At 43.5% G+C, this 18,505-nt stretch overlaps 1 protein-coding gene and 1 long non-coding RNA gene across 4 annotated transcripts in view; one reads left to right on the forward strand and one right to left on the reverse strand.

The window, feature by feature from the left end:
- SLAIN1 (SLAIN motif family member 1) overlaps positions 1-15,604 on the forward strand; it is a 67,978-nt gene extending 52,374 nt beyond the window's left edge. For all 3 annotated transcript variants that reach the window (XM_082365965.1, XM_082365966.1, XM_082365967.1), the window contains one exon: positions 417-15,604. In XM_082365965.1, coding sequence (XP_082222091.1) covers positions 417-492 — 76 coding nt within the window. In that variant the 3' untranslated portion in view covers positions 493-15,604. The remainder of the gene's footprint in view (positions 1-416) is intronic.
- The window catches only part of LOC309615953, a 76,286-nt gene that overhangs the window by 23,893 nt on the left and 33,888 nt on the right, over positions 1-18,505 (reverse strand). The gene's annotated exons all lie outside the window — the stretch shown is intronic.

Below are 18,505 nucleotides of genomic sequence, written 5' to 3' on the forward strand. Positions count from 1 at the left end.
TGTGGTGCATGGGCTCCGTAGTTGTGGGGCACGGGCTTAGTTGCTCCGCGGCATGTGGGATCTTCCCGGACCAGGGCTCGAACCCATGTCTCCTGCATTGTTAGGTGGATTCTTAACCATTGCGCCACCAGGGAAGCCCTATCTGTTTCTGATTTTAAAATATTCTTTATACACTGAGGATATTGATCATTTTCCACTTAGGTTGCAAATCTGCTTGTGCACATACAACATGCGTGGCAACGTGCCGAGACCTGGGCTTTCCATCAGATGAGCATGTGGAAGGCCCAGAAATACGAGGCACACTTGGGAAGGTGCCAGCACGTTGTCACTGCTGCAGTGGCGGAGAGTAGATCAAAGTAAGTGATGGGACTCATGGGATTACTTACAAGCTGTGTCCTTTTTTCATTCCTTTATAGTTTCCTTCAGCCTCCAAAGCCTCTGTCTTCACTCAGCACTCTGAGGGATGGAAACTGGAGAGATGGTTGCTACTGATGCAGTGCTATGTATGTCTGAACAGCTGGAAAGAAGTGGAAATGAGGGTCGTGTTACCTAGCTGGCTGGGTAACAGCGGATGTCGGGATATTCTTTCCCTTCTGCGTTTTAACATATTAACTGCATTGTTTTTCAATGGACCAATCACCAGAGACTAATTATTGCACTTAAATATTTGCCTGAGATACTGCAGCGTTCACAAATCCATGGTTGCAGTATTGTGACACTTAGAGCTAGGAAGTTTTTGTAGAACTGATATGTACCTGAATCCTTCTTGAGAGAATTGAGATGTATTCATCCATAATGCTTTCTTTCTTTGCCATCTGAGTTTCTTAAAGTAACTTGTTCAATTTACTTACATGTTCTAAACATCTTCCCATTACATGTTCTGTATTTTAATACATTGCATCTTTACAACCAGGTTCTATAACGTATGCTTTGAAATTTACTTTTTTATAGTTTACAGGAATTTTATTTTTTGTGCCTATTTCTTTTTACACCTACGTGAACCACTATGGAACAACTTAAATTTTGTGCCATAAAAATATTTTTGTGGTAAGGTACTATTTTTTTAGCTCTAGGGATATATCAGCAAAAATCCATCATACAATTTGAGAGACATAATTTTGTGTTGAATGAGCACAATGTAATCTGGAGCCTTGAGCACTGAGACAGCCAGACAACAGCGTGGAATGGTCTTGTTGTTTTCATTGTTAATTTATTGTCATACGTGGGTTTCATATTTATAATGGCATCACAAGCTCATTGCACTTAATACCTGCAATGTTTGCTACTGTACTACAACTGATTTTCAATACTTTTACAGAAGATGAAACTGTAACATTTTATTAATAATGCTTCTGGAAATGAACGCATTTTAAAGCAAATAAATCTTTTTGATAGACCTTTTACAAAATCCATTTGCACTAATGAATGCTTTCTTATGGTATATGACTTAATATTTGTTACTGTGTACACTGCTGTTTTGGAATGTTCAGAAATAAAGACTATTTCAGCAGTATCAGGTCACGCATGAATGTGCAGCATAAACAGTACGAATACCACACCTACGTTTCACCACGATTGTGAAAGTATCGTCATTGTTATGCTCTTGTACAGGGCATTTATACCTGAGGCGGGTAGGCAGAATATTCGCATTTGTAAACAATTTTCTGTCTCTAAAATGCTTGAGATAAGAGATGTGAGGTTTTAGTTTTGCAGTGGGGTTTGGGTACCACTTAGGATGGTCACTAGAACCCAAGGAGCCTCTTGCCCAGAAACCCATTTGCGGATGAATACTGTCAGTGGAGATTCCAATTTTATGGGGGTTGAACTTGAAGTATTTATTTTCTCAGTGTCAGTAAAATAGCAAAGTATTATCATTAGTCTACACTATATTTGATGTACATTGGAAAACTTTTCACCTGAAGTTGCTATGGAAAGGTTAGGTGAAAGGTTTCAATGGTAAGTTTTAAAACAGAATTCTCCCGAAGGTCATTAGAGATTTTTATTTTTAAGAAGTGTGCCTTTCTACATAGTTCCATGGGGAACTAAAAGACTGGCTTTTAATTAGCCTGTCCTTTAAATGAAATGTGGGCTAGAGGAGGTGAGGTATCAAAGGAGAAGTGATATTTATTGAGCGCTTTGTTAGTGACAAGGACTGTGCTAGAAATTTTTTATATATTTGTCTAATTTTTAACAATCACCTCCGATTACCACTATTTAAAAAATAAAGACCCTGAGCCCAAGGGATGTGACATTAACCTAGTGTAAACATAAAGCTAGTAAATAGTGAAGCTGACTTTTGAATCCAGGTGTATCTGATCTCAAAAGTCTGTTTTTGCCACTACTGTGCTCTTCCTATGAACATATGTGGTGCAGTTAGTACATTTTTTAAAAATGAGTTTATATTCTGCTGAGAAGATGAAAGGGTTCAACTCATTTGCAAATCAAGTATTTCATTTATATTCAGAAAAGTCTGTTCAGCCCTTGGAATAAACACCAAAGATCCCTGTCTCTTGGAATTTACATTCTAGTTAGGAGAGAGCCAGTAAACCACATACAAGTAAGTAAATCACAGTACATTAGGTCTTAAGTGCTATGGCAAAAAAAAGAAAAGGAGATGAAAGTAAGGGGGGAGGTGAGAAAATGGAGATGGGGAGAGATCACAGTATTAAGTAGGGTCATCTGGGTAGATCTCACTAAGAAGGTGACACCTGAACAAAGACAAAATGGTGTTGGTGATTATTTTCACAGTTCTCCCCAGGATGGTATGTAACATTTATTCCAGATGCACAGGAGAGAATTTAATGTCTTGCATCAATAGATGCCCTAGGGTATGGTCCCCACGTCAGCAGCGTCAGCATCTCTTGGAAACTTACTAGAAAATGCAGATCCTCAGGCTCACCCCACACCTATTCAATCAGCCCTCTAGGTGATTTACAGAGCCCCCTTGGAGAAAAGCTGCTGGAAAGGAGGGAGCAACCTAGGCAAAGGCTTAGGGCAGAGCGTGCCTGGGGTGTTTGAGGAAGAGCAAGGAGGCCACTGTGGCTGCAAGCAGAGGGAACAAGGAGGGAAGCAGTAGAGATGAGGTCCGAAGGGAGACAGGGAAAGATCACGTAGGGTATGTGGGCCACAATAAGGCTTTTGATTTTACTCTGGGAATGGGAGCTATTCATGGTTTTGAGCAGCAGAGTTTATGATTTGACTTTTTAAAAGCATCACTCGCATTTGGTGAGAATAGACTCTTAAGAAATGAAGATGCCACGAAGGTGAATTAAACTATTTAGTCCAGACAAGAGATGATGTGGAACTGGACCAGCAAGATAGCAATGGAGGAGATAGGAATGGTCAGATTCAGGCTGTCTTCTAAAACTACAGCTATCGGGATTTCTTTATGGATTGGATATACTGTGTTAGAGACCAAAAGAAAAACTCCAGGTGTTTTGGGCTGGCAACTAAAAGGATGGAGTTCCTCCAACAGAGACGGGGAAGCTGTGGGTGGGGTAGGCTGGAAAACCATGATTCTGGCTGAGCTCAGTTATGCTCTCCAGGGAGTTCCCTGGCAGTCCAGTGGTTAGGACTTGGCACTTTCACTGCCGGGGCCTGGGTTCGATCCCTGGTCAGGGAACTAGGATCCCATAAGCCACGTGACACATTCCAAAAAAAAAAAAAAAACAGTTGCACTCTCTATCTCATGTGCATTCCTTACACTGTAACAAACCATGACTCATACAGGAAAAGTGATCCTGAGACACTTAGTTCTGCAACATGAAAGGGAACTATGGTGCTGAGTTAACACAGACAGTCTAGCCTGGCTGACATTTGTATTAGTTAGCTATTGCTGCATAACAAGTTACTACAAAACTAAGTGGCTTAAAACATTATTATCTCAGTTTCTGTGGGTCTGGAACCTGGCCACAGCCTAGCTGGGTCCTCTGGCTCAGGGTTTCTCACAAGGCTGCAGTCATCCTGAGACTCACTAGGGAAGAATCTGCTTCCAAGATCACTCACGTGATTGTTGGGATGATTCATTTCCTTGTGTGCTATTGACCAGAAGGTACCATTGCTTTCTTGCCACATGGACCTCTCCTTGAGCAGCTTACAACATAGTGGCTTGCTTCATCAGAATGAGCACGAGAGCGAGAGCGAGAGAGAGAGAGAGAGAGAGAGAGGGAGGTTGGGAAAGGGAGAGCGTGAGCCAGAAAGCTGGAAATCTTCCTGTTGTAACTTAATTTTTAGAAGTGATGGCCCATCGTTTTTGCCATGTTTTATTCATTGGAAGCAAGTCACTATGTCCAGCCCTCATTTAAGGGGAGGGGATTACACAAAAATGTTCATACCAGGAGACAAGGATCATTGGGGCCATCCTAGAAGCTGCCTGCAAAACACTGCCAACCACTTTACTAGATAATGCCAGTCTAATTTCCCATTAGTTGTATTACTGTACATGTTTGCCAGGAGGCTAGGAGAATTCCTGTTACTACACATATTTGGTATTGTTAAAACATCTTTAACTTTTAAGTCTGTGGGTATCTAGTTGTGTCTCATGGTTTTAATTTTCATTTCCTTGGTTGTAGTGAGATAGAATACCTTTGCATTTGTTTATTGAACATTTGCGTATCATCTTTTATGGATTCCTGTTCAGGTCTTTTGTCCATTTTTCTATTGGGGTTTCCTTACTGATTTGTAGTAGTTATTTATATAGTCTGCTACAAGCCTTTTGTCACTTACATGTGTTAAAACTATATCTTCACACTGTGTAGCTTACCTTTTAATTCTTTTAATGAGGTATTTTGATAGAATTATTAATTTTAATATAGTACATATTTACCATTTTTTAAAAAGATTAGTCATTTTGTGTCTTGTTTAAAGAGTATTTCCCGACCCTGGAATCGTGAATATAATCTTCTGTATTCTCAACGTTTTATTATTTTGCTTTTCACCTATATTTTATATTGTTCATGTGGATTTATAGTTGTCCTAGGAACACTTACTGAAAACTTTGTCCTTACCTCACTGTTCTTTGTCATAATCAAATGTCTTTGTGTGTGTATGTGTCTATTTCAGAACTGTCTATTCCTGTACCAGAACCATACTGTTTTAATCTCTATAGGCTTATAATTACATTTTGCTAAATAGAGTAGTTTTGCTCTTTTCCTTCAAGAGTGTCATGGATATTCTTGTCCCTTTGCATTTCCATATGTATTTTTAAACAAACTAGCCAGAAAAACATCCTGTTGGAATTTTGATTGGATTGCATTGAATTTATAATTCAATATCTTGGAAATTGACTGTTTACATACGGAGTCTTAAAAATCCATGAACATGGTCTACCTCTTCTTTTATTGATTGAGGTATTCTTTAATCTCTCTCAATAAAATTGTGCAAGTTCTTCCCAGAGGACTTAAATGCCTTTTGCAAGATTAATTTCTAGGTATGCGATACTTTTTTATGCTATGTGATACTTATGATATTTTTAAAATTTCATTTCAAATGTTTTATTCAACCACCTTAAATTTATGTTATGTTAATTTATATTTAGAATCTTTATATACACAGTCAAAATGTATGAATGTTAGCTTTCTTTCTTTCCTATCCTATATCTTTTCTTTTTCTTGCCTATGGGTCTTCAATGCAGTAGTAAATATAAATGATAATAGATATCTATCTCTTTGCTAATTCAAAAGGAAAGCTTTCTCTTACCATTAGGTTTCAAATTTGCTAACAGTATTTTATCATAAAAGAATGTAAATTTTAAACAAACTTTCTGCATCTATTAAAATAAGACTATCTCATTTAATCTGTTAATATGCTGACTTTATGACGGATTTTCCTAATGTTGACTCAACCTTGAATTACTGAGATAAATCCAACTTGATCCTGATGCATTACTCCTTTTTAAAATAGATTGATTTCATTTACTAATATTTTATTTAGGAGTTTTGTCCAATTTTTGAATAAAATTGGTTTATAATTTTTCTTTCTCAAACTGTCCCTATTAGGTTTTGGAATGAAGATAGTGTTAGTCTCATAAAATGAATTGGGGAGTACTATGTGTTTTTCTAGCTGGGAGGATTTATGTAATATTGGAGTTATTTCTCCCTTAAAAATGTGATAAATCTCACTGGTAAAGACACCGGGATTTGGAGTCCAGTCAAGTCATGTTTTTAAAATCTGATGTTGTGTTTATTCTGCTTCCAAAAGCATGATTAAGCCTCCTACTTTATTGGTGGATTATCTTCCTCTACTCTTCATAGTTCTATCAAATTTTGCTTTGTCTTTTTAGGCCACATGATTTGGTGTATACATATTTAAATATCTTTTACCTTCCTGGCAAAGTGAACCTGTTATCTTGGAACTAGTCTTCTTTATTTTTCTTTTTAATGTCTTAAAAAATCTATTTTTCAGATATTAAATAGCTACATATTTCTTTTAGTGTTTATATGATATATATTTTTAAACCTTTGCTTTCAAATTTTATCATTCTTGTGTTAAACAACATACAGTTCAGGGTTTTTTAAACCTAGTATGAAAATCTTTGCCCTTGAAATTGATCATTTAAGCCATGGTATATAAAATAATTACTGACATATTTAGATATAAATCTACCACCTTCTTATGAGCTTCGTTTGTTACATCTGTTCCTTTTCCCCCCATTTTTGTCTTCCTTTAGATTGTTTTTTTTAATTCTGCTTTTCTCTCCTATTAGTTTGAAAATTATACCCTAATCCTCCTTTGCTATTCTTTTAGTGGTTACCCAAGAAGTGACAATTTGCATCCTTAACCTGTCAAAGAATAATTTACCTTTATCTTCCTCGTAGGTAACAGAAGGACCCCCAAATCTCCCTACATCTAATCCTTAAATTCATGATTCAGCCAGGGATTAGGGAGAAGAGACCATATATAGATTTTTGGGCTGTCTAAAATTTAGAGAAATCAGAATTAGCCATGTAAACAATGCAACACTATGCTAAAAGATATTGAGAGAAAGAGTGGTGATGGGACCAAGGGAATGATCAGCTTTGGTGAGGTCAGCAATTTGATCTTAAAGCAGGTCCTGGGTTCACTCATCCAACAAATATTTATCGAGAGCCTACTGTTTGTCAGGCTTTGTGCTAAACACGGAGGATATCACAGCCAACAAGTCAGATGTGGTTCTACCTTCATGGAAGTGATATTCTGGATTCTAGTAAGAGAGACAGGTTCACATCTAACAAATACCATGTCCTTCCTATAAAGGAAGAAGCAAGGAGCTAAGATACAGAATAACGGGATGGGAGCAGGGGGGCAAGGATTCTCCCGAAAGGCCTGTCTGAGAAGAGGACATTTAAGCTGAGGATGTATGGGAATTCATCAAATGAAGAGAAAGGGAAAGATTATTTCAGGTAGAGAGAGGGAAGAATTTGGAGTGTATAAAGGGCCAAAAGAAGGCTGGTGGGGCTGGACCCTAGTGTGCTAGTGGCTCAGCTGGCTCCATGCTTTGTGGGCTCCAGTACGAAATGAACTTGGAGAACATACTAAGAATTTCAGGATGGCAACAGTCCAGCATTGAACCAATCACAGGGCCCTTCTGAGCACAGGCCTACGTGCCACTGCACAGGTCCCAGGACCACGGGAGAGGGACGGGCATGAGCCTGTGGAACCTCAAGTAAGGAAGGGCTTTGAATTTTATTCCAAGTTCAATGGGAAGCTATTTATTAATAGTAACACTAACACTCATACTTCTCTTCCTATGTGCCAGACACTCAGCTAAGTTCTTTAGAAGTTTTTACTAATTTAATCCTCACACAATCTTATTGTTCTAAAATTACACCTGTGGGATTTTAATTTGTGGAAGTGACTGAGTGATGACATCAAGAGCTCGATGCCACTGAAAGAAGACTTTTATTACTCATGTTTCCGGAAAGGAAGGGGCAAGTCACGGCGCACGGAGGCAGGTTTTGGTCAGGAGGTGGAAGTCTAGGCCAGAGCCTTTGCTGGGGTTTCTGCAGGAAATGCAAGGCAAGGCAGAGTAAACAGTCTAGGATTGGCTGATCTGAATAATTCCAGGGGGCTTTGAGCTATAGGGGTGGTCTCCAGTTGCCTAGTACTTGGTCCTAAGCGTGATTTAGGGCAGGGGGAATATTGCTTTGGTGTGTGAGAACTGGATAAGAAGGGGGTGGGGGACTTGGCCTTGGATCAGCCGGTCTGCACACGCAGGCCGACTCACAGGGAAGAGGTCAACACTTCGGTAGATAGTTTGGCCCTGTGATGAACAGCTGCCAAACAGACATAACAAATCTAAGAAAGCACAGCTAAAACACCCACTGAAGTAAATACTATTATCATTCCCATTTTATTTTTTCTACATCCCCAGGATTTATTTTATACCTGGAAACTTGTACCTTTTGACCCCCTTCACCCATTTCACCCTCTCCCCACCCCCCGTGCCCCTGGTAACCACCAGTTTGTTCTCTGTATCTGTGAGCTCATTTTTGTTGTTGGTTTTTAGATTCCACATATATGTGAGCTCATATGGTATCTGTCTTTCTATTATCCCCATTTTGAAAATGAGGAAACTCAGGTACAGAGAGGTTGAACAACTTGCCCACGGTCACAGAGCTATTAGGGGCCAGAGCTGGGATCTGGACCCTGGCTTTGAACCAAAAGATAACTTGAATAAATGTGAAGTTAAAACTCATGGTCTATGGAGAAAGGACTAAAGAGAGCCAAGGGTGGAAGCAAGCGCAAAACTGGGGTGGGCATTCCTGGTAGAGGGGGCAAGACGTGCAAGGAAACGGAGTGTGCAGAGAACAGGTGTTAACTCGCGTGGCCAATCTGGTGAACTTTTTCATTCAGCTGCCTGCAGGGTGCGAGGGAGTGCCGGAGGGAACTAAGCTGAAGGCATGGGCAGGCGCTAATTTGGGGAGGGCCTTGTAACGCATGCATAGTGAGAACGGGGCAGAGGTGCCGGCTCTCTCCAAGGGAAGACCGGAAGGCAAGAATGCCGTCTCAGACTGTGTTAGCCTGGGTTCAGTGCGGGGCGCAAACTACTCTAGCTATGTTGAAGCAGAAGGGATTTGATGGAAGAAATTAGTGCCTATAAGGTAATTGGCAGGACAGCTGGGCCAGCCCAGGCTAGGCCTCTGAGAACAGCTGCTCACACAGCATCGCGGACCAGGAGATGGGCTGACAGTGCCAGAGATGGGGCAGAGGGGAATGAGAAGCTGCCCCAGAACCCTTGGCTCCACTAACACGCTGCCCTTGCTACAGTCCAGAGACCAGGATGCTGCATCCAGGCTGTGTCACCACGCCCTCCAGGTCTGCACCAACAAAAGGCAGATGGACCACAGGGGGGCCCCATGTGTCCCACACATGAAAGTAGTGACCAGATAAGGGACTTCTGCTAACGCTGCCACAGAATAAAGCCAATGCCTCCACAGCTTGCCCACAAAACGTCAGACGTTCCCGAACTGTCACCCTTCCCTGCAAGAGCATCTGATCAGTGGACCCTTGACTGCATCTGGAATTCTCGCCGCAAGAAAGCCTGAGGTTTGAGGGGTTAGCTTTCTGTCCTCTGCAGTATAGGGAGCTTCCCGCAACGGAGCACCATATCCACATCCACCGGGGAGATGAATGCATTTGCCCCGTGGACATTGGACAGACCGGAAGGGAAAGACATGGGAGACGTGGAGAAGCCAAGATAGGCAGGGCTTGGTCACTTACTAAAAAGACTTTAAACAGAGCTAAGCCAATTTAGCACATGCACTTGGCAGATTCATTTTAGGGAACATCGCATCCAATGATTAGAGGCGAGTGAGGGCTGTGGTCCGCTCTCCACAGCCTCCCAGCCAAGAAGCCATCACAGATGTGTTGCCATAACATGGGCAAGACACGGGTCACCACTTTTCTCACTCCGATGCCATTTTTCCTCATCTTTCATTGCTTGACTGTTAAGCCAGTGGCACAGAAGCACTATATTCCTGCACTAATAGCTGTGCTACTAAGGATAGATACATTCATTTGACTTTCCCCAGAGGCAGATTCTAGACAAAGGTCAGCAGTTTATCTGGGAGGTACAGGACACTCTGTAAGTGAGTGGAATCAGGGAAGAACTGGGAAAGCAGGCACTAAAGGGGCTTTATTTGGCCAGTTGCTGGAACTTAAGCCCATAAGGATATTCTAGGAAATAGTGTGAACACGCTGCTTAGGGTCTCCCACACAGAACTGAGATATTTATTCACCAGCTCCCATCAGTCAGTGGGTGTTAAGTCCCCAGACTTCCTGGTCTTCTGTGTTGGGCGACAGAGCTGTCTTCCCCAGCTTCAAAGACCCAGCCGATCTGCGGTCGGTACCCACTACAGTCGTCTAGATCAGGGTCCGAAAACTACCAAACCTGGCCCACAGCCCATCTTCATACAATCTTCATACAGCTTATAAGCTAATCATGATTTTTACATTTTTAGAGTTGTTTAAAAAAACGAGAGCATATGTAACAGAGATTATGTGTGGCAACGCCTAAAATATTAACTTTGTGACCCCTTACAGAAAAAGTTTCCTAGCCCCTGACGTAGATTATCTTGCAGTAGCAAAGAATCCCCACATCTCAGGCTACAAACAGCCGTTTCTCCCGTGCACTCTAGGGTCCAATGGAGTCAGAGGAGGGTTTTGCTACAAAGGTAGTCACCCTGCCCCTTCCTATAACACGGCCATGTCAACAGGGGGCGCCAGGGCTCATCACAGCAGGGAGAGAGAACTGAGAATCAGAGACCACGCCTTCAGTGCTCCACACTGAGAGGGGCACGTGCCATCTCTCAGACTATGACCAGAGCTGCCCGCACGGCCTCTCTAGCTGCACAGGAAGCATGAAACATTATATTCTGAGTCCAAGAAGTGGAAGAGATTTGGGAACATTGGTGAGCACTGCTTACAGCTACCAGCGCTCTTTCGCATCTTCCCTCCATTTTCCCAATATAATTAAACAAGTTTTTAATCTAAACAATATTTATTGACTTCATATATTATATTTTCCTGGAGTTAACAACTGCTTCATTTAAAACAAAAATGTCTTAGAGTTCTTCGAACCTGTGGCTAAGTGTTTTATAGTCCACAGAGCTCTGTAAAATACTTTTCTCCCACATAGTCAAATCTATCAGCCATCTATTAATCCCATTTTTTCTTCATTTTCCCTGAAGACATTTTTCTTCTGGAGCCTCCTCCACACGAAAAGATGCTCAACATCACTAATCATTAGGGAAATGCAGATCAAAGCTATGAGATAGCACTTCACACCCATTAGGATGGCTTTTATAAACTAAATAAAAACAACACAAAATGAAACAAGTGTTGGCAAGGATGTGGGGAAATTGGAACATTTACGCACTGCTGATGGGAATGTAAAATGGTGCAGCTGCTATGGAAAACATTATGGAGGTTCCTCCAAAAGTTAAAAATAAAATTATACATCCAGCAATGCCACCTCTAGGTATATTCCCAAAAGAAGTGAAAGCAGGGACTTGATCAGATTATTTGTATACCCATGTTTATAGCACCTTTATTCACAAGAGCCAAAAAGTGAAAGCAACCCAAGTGGTCATCTGTAGATAAATAAAATTCCATACAATGGAATTCAGCCTTAAAAAGAAAGGTAATTCTGACACATTCTACAACATGGATAAACCTTGAGGTCATTATGCTAAGCGAAATAAGCCAGACACAAAAGGACAAATACTGTATGATTCTACTCATATGCGGTACCTAGATTAGTCACATACATCGAGACAGAAAGGAGGATGGTGGTCACCAGTGGCTGGGGAGCTTCTCTCTGAGGATCAAAAGGTTTGAACTCTACATTGGGCATCCATACTCTTAAGACCTGGACTTCAGAGAAAACTCCCCGAAATACCAGTTTTGAAAACCAACGGGGCTCATGTCCACGAGACCCAAAAGGCTACAGTGCACTGAGAGATGGCTCTTAAAGGGCTCACGTGCTCAGACTGACTTGCCCCAGGAACCAGTGTGAGAGCAGCTGGCTGAGAGGTGCACAGACCTTACGTGAAAGAGGCTTATTTGCTTATCTTAAAGCATCAGCTTGAGGGGCAGGCATCTAATTTGACACACATTTGGGGGCCTGCTGGGGTATTCTCTGGGGAAGGAGGCTGTTGGGTTCCATCTTCACACTCTTCCCTCTACTGTGCTCCAGAGTGCCAGTATCTTCCAGAGGGAAGATTTTACACATGCCTGGTGCCCTGGGTTTTATGTCTGGTGCCACAGCTTTTATGGCTGCCACCGAGGGGATGCCCCTTGATCACCTAGTTCTGCTGGCTGGAGGGCTTGCATTCCTGGGTCCCATGGGACTGTAACAATCAGAGACATAGTTCTTGGCCAGCTGCCACCCTCAGGGCACTACACAGGCAAGTGAAATACACCCCCAGTCTTTCTGTGAAAGAGGCTTATTTGCTTGTCCTGGAGCTTTGGCATGAGATGCAGGCACATATCTAGCAGCCTACTGAGGTTCTCTCAGGAAATAAAGGCTGGTGGAAATCATCTTTGCACTCTTCCTCTGCCTCACTTCAGCTTGCCAGTGTCTCCAGAAAGGAGCTTGTACATTCCTCTGGCACCCTGGTTCTTGTGGCTGCCCCCAGGGGACACTTCTAGGTCACCTGGCTCTGGTGGCCAGCAGGACTTATATGCTTGTGATCCCAGAGAACTGTATATATTTCCATACTTTAAAAGCTGCTGCTGAGGGTCTGGCTTTCAATCAGCCTGAACTGAGGTCCTAACTTAGATCCTCTTCTTCGGGACACTGATGACCCATAACTACTGGGAGCTGCTAAAAATAAAATAGGCCACTTGGACAATCACACAGGTTTGAGTGACAACCTAGAGCTAGGGCAGGGTTGAACAAAAAGGTTCCTCTCCTATGCAAGGCCATTCTTTCAAGACTGGAAGAGATGGGTATTTTATCAAATGCACAGAAACAAACACAGACAGTCAAGCAAAACGAAGACACAGAGGAATAGTTTTTAAACAAAAAACAAGGTAAAGCCTCAGAAAAAGTCCTTAAGGAAATGGAGGTAAGTGATTTACCTGACCGAGAGTTACAAAAACAGTCATAAAGATTCTCACTGAACTTTGAAGAATGGAGGGACCCGGTGAAAACTTCAAAGAGACAGAAAACACAAGTACCAAATAGAAGTCAGAGAACTGAAAAATACAATAACTGAACTGAAAAATACACTAGAGGGGTTCAAAAGCAGACTAGATGATGACGCAAAGAAAGGATCAGTGAACCTGAAGACAGGGCAGTGGAACTCACCAATTAGAGAAGATAAAAAAGGAAAAAAAAAAAAAGAAAGGTGAAGATAGCTTAAGGGACAACGTCGAGCAAACCACCATTCACATTAAAGGGGTCCCAGAGGGAGAAGGAAGAGACAAAGGGGCAGAAAACATACTTGAAAACATAATGACTGAAGGAAATAGACATTCAGATCCAGGACAGCCATAGAGTTCCAAATCAGATGACCCCAAAAGGCCCATGTCAAGACATATTATAATTAAAGTGTCTAAAGTTAAAGACAAGGAAAGAATCTTAAAACCAGCCAGAGAAAAATAACTTGTTATATACAAGGGAACCTCCATAAGACTATCAGCAGCATTTCAGAAGAAACTGAATATATCAAGACACTCCCTTAACCTTCCAACCAAGAATACTCTACCCAGCAAAGCTGACATTCAAAATTGAAGGACACAGGAGGGGGATAAAGATGGAGTAGGAGGACACAGAGCTAACCTCTTCCCATGAACACATCAAAAATATTTCTACATATAGAGCAATTCTCACTGAAAACAAACTGGAGACCGGCAGAAAGACTCTTATACAAACAAGGCTGTAAGAAAAATCCACATGGAATTGGGTAGGAAGGGAAGAGACGTGATCAGGTTGGGATCTGCACGCCTGGGATGGGGCACAGAATAGAGGGGAATTCCATGGGTGTGGAGATACTTCTTGGGGAGTGAGTAGTGTGAATCACCTATTGGGCACCCCAGCCCTGGGATCTGACACTGGGAAAACAAGTCCCCTTAGCCGGTTTAAAAAACAGTAGGACTGACGGCGAGGCCATAGAGACCTAGACTCCACTTGTGAAGAGCACAAACACACTTGCTTACTCCCAAAACAAGGAGGAGGAAGCAGATTGAAACTGCCCAGGCCTCTGACCAGTCTCCTGCAACCCCTGCAGGTGCCCCAGCCTGAGCCGAGTTCACCCCGACCCCTCTCATTCCATGGTGCAGCTCTGCACTAGGATAAGGGCTGCTGTGGCTGAGAGGAGTGAATGGTTGTGAGGAACAGAGCCAGCTTTGATCCAGAACAACATCTGAATGGGGCAAGGGTGGCCATTGCTGGCACCTAAGGAGACAACAGATCAAGAGGGGTCAGGGACACTGACTGTGCTGGGATTAACACAGCCTATGCCCCAACCCACTCCAAGCACCTGCTCTCACCCCTCTTGCTCCATGGCACAGCTCCACACTAGGGTGACGGCTGATGCAACTGAGGGGAATGCGAGGTTGTGAGGGACAGAGCTGGCTTGGACCCAGAATGGCAGTTGAACAGAGCAATGGCAGCCATTGCTAGCACCCAAGAAGGCAAGGGTGCAAGAGAAGTCTGGGACTCTGCTGCCAGGACCACCACAGCCCGTGCCTCAACCCATACCAAGCACCTCCTCCTGCCCCTCTGCTCCAGCACTGATCTCCTCTGAGGGAAAGGTGCCAGCGCTAGGAGGGGACAGACCACACACATAGAGGGCACAGAGCCAGATTGGTTCCAACACTCAGGGCTTCTGTTCCAGCAAGTTCAAACCGGATACTGCCCCCCAGTAGGGCATTGTTGGTCACTGAGCAGAGGAGAAGGTCCAGCTCACACCAAAGCCACTGGGCACATGCAGACTAAATAGGAATGGTCCCACACAAGGACACCCCTTCATGAGTCAGAGAAAGGAGACAGAAAAAGTTAAGCAAAATGAGAAGACAGAGGGATTTATTTCAAATGAAAGAACAAGAGAAAACACCTAAAAAAAAACTAATAAACAGAAATAGATAATTTACCAGAAAAAGAGTTCAAAGCATAACTACCAAGAATGCTAATTGAATTACAGAAAAGATACATGAGCACAGTGAGAATGTTAACAAGGATCTAGAAAATATAAATAACCAGAATAAAGAATACAATAACTGAAATAAAAAAACACACTAGAAGGAATTAACAGCAGACTAGGTGATACAGAAGAAGGCCGAAGTGATCTGGAAGACAGAATAATGGAAATCATCCAATCAGAACAGCAAAGAGAAAAAAGAAATTTAAAACACGAGAACAGTTTATGGACCTCTAAGGCAACATCAAAGTGTACCAACATTCTCATTATACGGGTCTCAGAAGGAGAAGAGAGAAAGAAAAGAATCAAAACTGTATTTGATGAAGTTATGGCTGAAAAGTTCCTAAACCTGAAGAAGGAAATAGGTATCCAGTTCCAGGCAGCACAGAGAGTCCCAAACAAGATGAAGCAAAACAGACCCACACCAAAACATATCATAATTAAAATGGCAAAAGTTAAAGATTAAGAAACAGGCATCAGAGCTGGAACTCCCGGCTCGGGGTCTCTTCCCTCCGCCGTCATGGAACTGCCCCGGAGCCCGAGGGGAGGGTGACCTCACTGAGGCTGCCGGCTCTGGAGGTGCCCCGGCGGCCGAAGCCGCGACAGTCATGGGGACGTTGGGCCGGAAATGACCACTTAGGGAATGGAGAGAAGATGGCAGAAGAGTAAGAAGCGGAGATCACCTTCCTTCCTACAAATACATTAGAAATACATCTACATGTGGAACAACTCCTACAGAACACCCACTGAACGCTGGCAGAAAAGGTCAGACCTCCCAAAAGGCAAGAAAATCCCCACGTACCTGGGGAGGGCAAAAGAACAAAGAAATAACAGAGACGAAAGAATAGGGACGGGACCTGCACCAGTGGGAGGGAGCTGTGAAGGAGGAAAGGTTTCCACGCACTAGGAAGTGCCTTCGCGGGCGGAGACTGCGGGTGGCGGAGGGGGGAAGCTTCGGAGCCGCAGAGGAGAGCACAGCCACAGGGGTGCGGAGGGCAAAGCGGAGAGATTCCCGCAAGGAGGAGCGGTGCCGACCAGCACTCACCAGCCCGAGAGGCTTGTCTGCTCAGCCGCCGGGGCGGGCGGGGCTGGGAGCTGAGGCTCGGGCTTTGGTCTGATCGCAGGGAGAGGACTGGGGTTGGCGGCATGAACACAGCCTGAAGGGGTTAGCGCACCACAGCTAGCCGGGAGGGAGTCCGGGAAAATGTCTGCAGCTGCCGGAGAGGCAAGAGACTTTTTCTTGCCTCTTTGTTTCACGGCGCGCAAGTAGAGGGGATTCAGAGCGCCGCCTAAACGAACTCCAGAGACGGGCGCGAGCCGCGGCTGTCAGCGCGGACCCCAGAGACGGGCATGGGATGCTAAGGCTGCTGCTGCCGCCACCAAGAAGCCCGTGTGCGAGCACAGGTCACTCTCCACACCGCCCCTCCCGGGAGCCTGTGCAGCCCGCCACTGCCAGGCTCCCGTGATCCGGGGACAACTTCCCCGGGAGAACGCACGGCGTGCCTCAGGCTGGTGCAACGTCACGCCGGCCTCTGCTGCCGCAGGATTGCCCCGCCTCCTCGGTACCCCTCCCTCCCCCCAGCCTGAGTGAGCCAGAGCCCCTGAAGCAGCTGCTCCTTTAACCCCGTCCTGTCTGAGCGAAGAACAGACGCCCTCAGGTGACCTACATGCAGAGGCGGGTCCAAATCCAAAGCTGAACCCCGGGAGCTGTGCGATCAAAGAAGAGAAAGGGAAATCCCTCCCAGCAGCCTCAGAAGCAGCGGATTAAAGCTCCACAAACAACTTGATGTGCCTGCATCTGTGGAATACCTGAATAGACAACGAATCATCCCAAATTCAGGAGGTGGACTTTGGGAGCAGGATATATTAATTTTTCCCCTTTTCCTTTTTTTGTGAGTGTATATGTATATGCTTCTGGGTGAGATTTTGTCTGTATAGCTTTGCTTTATAATAGCTTTATTTTACTTCACTATATTATATCCTCTTTCTTTCTTTCTTTCTTTCTATTTTTTCTCCCTTTTACTCTGAGCTGTGTGGATGAAAGGCTCTTGGTGCTCCAGCCAGGCATCAGGGCTATGCCTCTGAGGTGGGAGAGCCAACTTCAGGACACTGGTCCACAAGAGACCTCCCAGCTCCACGTAATACCAAATGGCGAAAATCTCTCAGAGATCTCCATCTCCACATCAAGACCCAGCTTCGCTCAACGACCAGCAAGCTACAGTGCTGGACACCCTATGCCAAACAACTAGCAAGACAGGAACACAGCCCCATCCATTAGCAGAGAGGCTGCCTAAAATCATAATAAGGCCACAGACACCCCAAAATACACCACCAGACGTGGACGTGCCCACCAGAAAGACAAGATCCAGCCTCATCCACCAGAACACAGGCACTAGTTCCCTCCACCAGGAAGCCTACACAACCCACTGAACCAACCTTAGCCACTGGGGACAGATACCAAAAACAACGGGAACTACAAACCTGCAGTCTGTGAAAAGGAGACCCCAGACACAGTAAGATAAGCAAAATGAGACGACAGAAAAACACACAGCAGATGAAGGAGCAGGGTCAAAACACACCAGACCTAACAAATGAAGAGGAAATAGGTAGTTTACCTGAAAAAGAATTCAGAATAATGATAGTAAGGATGATCCAAAATCTTGGAAATAGAATAGACAAAATGCAAGAAACATTTAACAAGGATGTAGAAGAACTAAAGAGGAACCAAGCAACGATGAAAAACACAATTAATGAAATTAAAAATACTCTAGATGGGATCAATAGCAGAATAACTGAGGCAGAAGAAAGGATAAGTGACCTGGAAGATAAAATGGTGGAAATAACTACTGCAGAGCAGAATAAAGAAAGAAGAATGAAAAGAACTGAGGACAGTCCCAGAGACCTCTGGGACAACATTAAACGCACCAACATTCGAATTATTGGGGTCCCAGAAGAAGCAGAGAAAAAGAAAGGGACTGAGAAAATATTTGAAGAGATTATAGTTGAAAACTTCCCTAATATGGGAAAGGAAATAGTTAATCAAGTCCTGGAAGCACAGAGAGTCCCATACAGGATAAATCCAAGGAGAAACACGCCAAGACACATATTAATCAAACTGTCAAAAATTAAATACAAAGAAAACATATTAAAAGCAGCAAGGGAAAAACAACAAATAACACATAAGGGAATCCGCATAAGGTTAACATCTGATCTTTCAGCAGAAACTCTGCAAGCCAGAAGGGAGTGGCAGGATATACTTAAAGTGATGAAGGAGAAAAACCTACAACCAAGATTACTCTACCCAGCAAGGATCTCATTCAGATGTGATGGAGAAATTAAAACCTTTACAGACAAGCAGAAGCTGAGAGAGTTCAGCACCA

Source organism: Balaenoptera borealis (assembly GCF_965194805.1).
Source record: "Balaenoptera borealis genome assembly, chromosome: 18".
NCBI lineage: Eukaryota > Metazoa > Chordata > Mammalia > Artiodactyla > Balaenopteridae > Balaenoptera > Balaenoptera borealis.